This window comes from Aedes albopictus, chromosome 3 (assembly GCF_035046485.1).
Source record: "Aedes albopictus strain Foshan chromosome 3, AalbF5, whole genome shotgun sequence".
Classification (NCBI taxonomy): Eukaryota; Metazoa; Arthropoda; class Insecta; order Diptera; family Culicidae; genus Aedes; species Aedes albopictus.
Window position 1 is genome coordinate 21,026,422 of NC_085138.1, and position 6,128 is coordinate 21,032,549.

At 49.2% G+C, this 6,128-nt stretch overlaps 1 protein-coding gene across 1 annotated transcript; it reads right to left on the reverse strand.

The window, feature by feature from the left end:
* Positions 1–271: 271 nt before the first annotated feature.
* Positions 272–5,925, reverse strand: LOC109428095 (acid phosphatase type 7). The gene is made up of 5 exons (XM_029864305.2): positions 5,662–5,925; positions 5,343–5,610; positions 4,873–5,283; positions 4,390–4,810; positions 272–1,018 (listed from the first exon to the last, which is right to left on the reverse strand). The coding sequence occupies exons 2-5, from the start codon at positions 5,558–5,560 to the stop codon at positions 713–715; spliced, it is 1,356 nt and encodes a 451-aa protein (XP_029720165.2). The 5' UTR covers positions 5,561–5,610; positions 5,662–5,925; the 3' UTR covers positions 272–712.
* Positions 5,926–6,128: the final 203 nt, after the last annotated feature.

The window sequence follows — 6,128 nt, forward strand, 5'->3', positions numbered from 1 at the left end:
GTCGAACAAGAGAAGATTCCGAATCTCAGGTTCAAGAAATAACCTTAAATGTAGCTGTAATCGTTACTAAACAAAACAAAACAAACCGTCCACTAACAGCGAAAAAATGTCCCTTCCGATTGTACCCGTTTAGCTATATATGTAGAAAGATTTTATATGTAGATTGATACGCAAACATCGAAGTAGATGTGCCATTATTCAGCTTCGGCTAACCGACTAACATTCCCCGACCAACATAGGCCATTTCCGTCAAGTTTGACCCTAATTGTACAATTTTTCAATTCAATTGAGTGTCAGATCTGACGGAAATCGTCTCACTAGTTTAAGGTAAAACCAACCCCGTTAGATTCCAGTTGCATGCCATTTTTTTTTTATTACCCGAAAATGATTTTTTAACATAAAAGTATAACACAAAAGCTGCCATTAGGTTTCTACTTAAGTAGGTGATATTGTGCGAGAAGAAAACGAAACTATTTTTAACACCAAACTGTGATAAGCCATAGTGTTGAATATTGAGTTTTATTTCCCAACTAGAGAATGTGTGTATGTGTAAATGGTTCAGATCTATACTGTTTTGGTAACCGATTACCTTCCTTATTGCTAAAGTACTAAAAACCTCCGATAGATCGACCCTTGTGTAAGAATATCGTGAAATATATAACAATTGTTCCACTCTGTAAAAGTACCTTCAATGGAAAGAAAGCCGTCCGTCCTAGTTATCCTTCTTCGCGTCATCCTCCTCGAACAGCTGCCGGTACGGGACGTGCCGATCCTTGACGATGGTGAACGAATCGATAATGGCTCCCTCCTTGTCGACGGAAATCTGCTCAAAGTAGAGATGGGTCCGGTTCAGGGCCTTCATCCGGGTGTAGCCGTAGTCGCGGCTATGCAAAGCGCTCCATTCGGGGATCTTGCGGATGAATGGTTCACGGCCTTCCTTGCAGCCAGCCGACCCCGTTACCAGGTGGACCGGGGCCCGCGGGTTCCGGTACGGTTCTTCGTGGGAACCGTTGTAGACCTGCGGTGGAAGAATTAGTTTTTTTTTTCGTTCAGGAGTAATCCCTGGAGGAATCCCTGGAGAAATCCCTGGAAGAATTCCTGGAAGAATTCCTGGAGGATTTTCTGGAAGATTTCCAGGAGGAATTCCTGGAGGAATCTCCGGAAGAATTCCTGGAGAAATTCCTGGAGGAATTCCTGGAGGATTCCCTGGAAGAATTCCTGGAGGAAACCCTGGAAGAATTCCTGGAGGAATCCCTGGAAGGATTCCTGGAGGAATCCCTGGAAGGATTCCTGGAGGAATCCCTGGAAGGATTCCTGGAGGAATGCCTGGAAGGATTCCTGGAGGAATCCCTGGAAGAATTCCTGGAGGAATCCCTGGAAGAATTCCTGGAGGAATCCCTGGAAGAATTCCTGGAGGAATCCCTGGAAGAATTCCTGGAGGAATCCCTGGAAGAATTCCTGGAGGAATCCCTGGAAGAATTCCTGGAGGAATCCCTGGAAGAATTCCTGGAGGAATCCCTGGAAGAATTCCTGGAGGAATCCCTGGAAGAATTCCTGGAGGAATCCCTGGAAGAATTCCTGGAGGAATCCCTGGAAGAATTCCTGGAGGAATCCCTGGAAGAATTCCTGGAGGAATCCCTGGAAGAATTCCTGGAGGAATCCCTGGAAGAATTCCTGGAGGAATCCCTGGAAGAATTCCTGGAGGAATCTCTGGAAGAATTCCTGGAGGAATCCCTGGAAGAATTCCTGGCGGAATCCTTGGAAAAAATCCTGGGGGAATCCCTGGAAAAATTCCTGGAGGAATCCCTGGAGAATTCCCGGAGGAATTCCTGAAGGAATCTCTGGAAGAATTCCTGGAGGAATCCCTGGAAGAATTCCTGGCGGAATCCTTGGAAAAATTCCTGGGGGAATCCCTGGAAAAATTCCTGGAGGAATCCCTGGAAGAATTCCTGGAGGAATCCCTGGAAGAATTCCTGGAGGAATCCCTGGAAGAATTCCTGGAGGAATCCCTGGAAGAATTCCTGGAGGAATCCCTGGAAGAATTCCTGGAGGAATCCCTGGAAGAATTCCTGGAGGAATCCCTGGAAGAATTCCTGGAGGACTCCCTGGAAGAATTCCCGGAGGAATCCCTGGAAGAATTCCCGGAGGAATCCCTGGAAGAATTCCCGGAGGAATCCCTGGAAGAATTCCCGGAGGAATCCCTGGAAGAATTCCCGGAGGAATCCCTGGAAGAATTCCCGGAGGAATCCCTGGAAGAATTCCCGGAGGAATCCCTGGAAGAATTCCCGGAGGAATCCCTGGAAGAATTCCCGGAGGAATCCCTGGAAGAATTCCCGGAGGAATCCCTGGAAGAATTCCCGGAGGAATCCCTGGAAGAATTCCCGGAGGAATCCCTGGAAGAATTCCCGGAGGAATCCCTGGAAGAATTCCCGGAGGAATCCCTGGAAGAATTCCCGGAGGAATCCCTGGAAGAATTCCCGGAGGAATCCCTGGAAGAATTCCCGGAGGAATCCCTGGAAGAATTCCCGGAGGAATCCCTGGAAGAATTCCCGGAGGAATCCCTGGAAGAATTCCCGGAGGAATCCCTGGAAGAATTCCCGGAGGAATCCCTGGAAGAATTCCCGGAGGAATCCCTGGAAGAATTCCCGAAGGAATCCCTGGAAGAATTCCCGGAGGAATCCCTGGAAAAATTCCCGGAGGAATCCCTGGAAGAATTCCCGGAGGAATCCCTGGAAGAATTCCCGGAGGAATCCCTGGAAGAATTCCCGGAGGAATCCCTGGAAGAATTCCCGGAGGAATCCCTGGAAGAATTCCCGGAGGAATCCCTGGAAGAATTCCCGGAGGAATCCCTGGAAGAATTCCCGGAGGAATCCCTGGAAGAATTCCCGGAGGAATCCCTGGAAGAATTCCCGGAGGAATCCCTGGAAGAATTCCCGGAGGAATCCCTGGAAGAATTCCCGGAGGAATCCCTGGAAGAATTCCCGGAGGAATCCCTGGAAGAATTCCCGGAGGAATCCCTGGAAGAATTCCCGGAGGAATCCCTGGAAGAATTCCCGGAGGAATCCCTGGAAGAATTCCCGGAGGAATCCCTGGAAGAATTCCCGGAGGAATCCCTGGAAGAATTCCCGGAGGAATCCCTAAAAGAATTCCTGGAGGAATCCCTGGAAGAATTCCCGGAGGAATCCCTGGAAGAATTCCCGGAGGTATCCCTGGAAGAATTCCCGGAGGAATCCCTGGAAGAATTCCCGGAGGAATCCCTGGAAGAATTCCCGGAGGAATCCTTGGAAGAATTTTTGGCGGAAGCTTTGGAAGAATTCTTGGAGGAATCCCTGGAAGAATTCCTGGAGGAATCCCTGGAAGAATTCCTGGAGGAATCCCTGGAAGAATTCCTGGAGGAATCCCTGGAAGAATTCCTGGAGGAATCCCTGGAAGAATTCCTGGAGGAATCCCTGGAAGAATTCCTGGAGGAATCCCTGGAAGAATTCCTGGAGGAATCCCTGGAAGAATTCCTGGAGGAATCCCTGGAAGAATTCCTGGAGGAATCCCTGGAAGAATTCCTGGAGGAATCCCTGGAAGAATTCCTGGAGGAATCCCTGGAAGAATTCCTGGAGGAATCCCTGGAAGAATTCCTGGAGGAATCCCTGGAAGAATTCCTGGAGGAATCCCTGGAAGAATTCCTGGAGGAATCCCTGGAAGAATTCCTGGAGGAATCCCTGGAAGAATTCCTGGAGGAATCCCTGGAAGAATTCCTGGAGGAATCCCTGGAAGAATTCCTGGAGGAATCCCTGGAAGAATTCCTGGAGGAATCCCTGGAAGAATTTCTGGTGGAATCCCTGGAAGAATTCCTGGAGGAATCCCTGGAAGAATTCCTGGAGGAATCCCTGGAAGAATTCTTGGAGGAAGCTTAGGAAGAATCCCTGGAGAAACTCCTGATCAAATCCCTAGAGAAATTGCTGGAAGAATTACTGAAGGAATCCTTGGAGGAATTTTTAGATCAATCCCTGGAGAAATTCTTGGTTGAATCCCTGAAGAAATTTCTGGAGGAATCCCAGCATAAATTCCTGGAGGAATCCCTGAAGGATTCCTAGATGAATTTCTGAAGGAATTCCCAGAGGATTTCTAAAAGGAAATCTGCACAAGACATTATAGGATTTGCGAAGCAAACGGGATTCGGAGCAGCCAGCTCAATGCATCTTACAGCGATGAAAACGATAAATCCTTTTGCTTCGCTTTGCTCCCATAGTGCCAACGCGCAACAAATTCGTTCAGATGTCGAAGATCTGGTGCCAGCAGCCTCCAGCTCCTCTAGCGTATATTAAAATTGTTGCAGTCAAAACGTTCGAAGTTTACTCTTGTCCAACACGCCCTCGTCAACCCTCGGGGCCGTACCTTGTAGTCGTAGATGGGCCACAGCCGCTCGTACGAGTGCTCGTGGGCCCAGATCTCCACGTCCACGCCGTACTCGTAGAAGAGGTCCTCCAGGCCGAACCAGTGCGTGAAGGGCAGGCCCACCCGAACCAGCGTCTCACTATGGGTGCAATCGTTATCGTTATCATTGCTGCAGTACATGGGCCGGTGTCCGTAGGTGACGATCCAGGGCCGCTGGGCGCGGTTCTCCGGCCGGTTGGCCTCCTCCAGATCGCGCCGCAGCCACTCGTACTGGTTGATCAGGGTCTTCAGGCCGTAGTTCATGAAGTAGTACACCTCGGTGGAGAACCCGATGAAGTGCACCGGACCCAGGTTGAAGCTGTACATCATGTTTTCCGTCTGGCCGGGCATGCTGAAGCGGGCTCGGTAGTTGGAGAAGTTGCTGGAACACGGGATAACGGTCAGGCGTTACGAGAAATCAACGATCACCTTCAAGATACTCACTATTTCTCCTCGTGATTCCCGGCGCACACCATGTACGGCGTGTAGGCCGCAATCGACTGGATCTGGTTCATGAACTGGTCTCCGACCAGGGCGTTGTCCGTGTTCATGTCGTACGCAAAGTCCCCGACGTGCAGAATGGCATCGTACATGTGCCGCTGGGTATCCTCCTGAAGACGTGCCATCGATTGGGCGTTTTCGTTGCCCATGTCGCCGAAGATGGCCAGCGAAGGAGACCAATCCGATCCGTCCGGAACCGTGTGGAAGTAGAACTCCGGTGACCAGCCTACTCGACTTCCGCAGTGGTACTCATACCGCGAAGATGGTTGCAGATCTCGAAGCACAACTCGATGGATGTATTGAGTATGCTTCTTGGAACCTCCATCCACGAACTTCTCCTCGGTTCCGGTTGCACTGAATGTAGAAAAACGTCATTGATTGCAGAAAATCTAACTCAGCTAGAGTTGTCAAACCTCAACGCATATCCTCCGATACCGTACTCGACTATCGACTCGTTTGTGGCCGTCATAGTGCTCCATGTCACAACTATCTCGTTTGTGGATTCCCCGAAGGCCAGGTGAACCTGTTCCGGTTGATAGTAGAATATCTGACCGGTTACCAGCTCATGCTGTAGGAGCAGTAGCAGGAGGCCTAGAACCCCTGCATAGACGCCACTATCAACCCAACGCATTACGGCACCCTTCTGTTTTCACTTGGTAATAGTCTTTACTGTTCAGAGTACTAAATAACAATGGTTTAGTCCTTGATCATGACCCCAGTCAAACCCTCTACCTATAATCACAGCCAACTCCAGCTCATCCAATTATTCACACTTCACAAAGCTTCGCAGAACACTGACTGACCGATCACCCGCGGAGCCACTTGTTTACGCCTCTTTGTTCTTGATGAACAAATGCTTCTGGATTGAATAATTTCCCTAGTGAGATGATAAGAAGTCAGTGTCAACGTCGCCACTGACTGACTGACGATTATCGCTTTCACATCTGGATGAGAATGCTCTACTTATTCCTGTATATGCATCAAGCAGCTATATTTACTGTTTTGAGTTCTGTTTGCGTTGCGATTGTTGTAAATATTACGCACCATTCGCACCAATCAGACGAGCCCGTGGGACCGTGCTGCCAGTATCGATGTGGCACTGACAGACAAAGCAATCCGTTTTGTTTTGAAATTGCTGAAAGCGGAAGATTTCTGTTGTCAGTGGCAGTTCTTTTCCAAAACTTTTTCACGTTTGTGGC

Excerpts from the sequence above, each read along its gene's own strand:
- LOC109428095 (XM_029864305.2), bottom strand. The coding sequence starts at position 5,560 with ATGCGTTGGGTTGATAGTGGCGTCTATGCAGGGGTTCTAGGCCTCCTG. Across the intron at positions 5,284-5,342 it reads ATCGGAGGATATGCGTTGAG|TGCAACCGGAACCGAGGAGA; the intron begins GTTTGACAACTC and ends TTCTACATTCAG. Across the intron at positions 1,019-4,389 it reads GGCCCATCTACGACTACAAG|GTCTACAACGGTTCCCACGA; the intron begins GTACGGCCCCGA and ends CTTCCACCGCAG.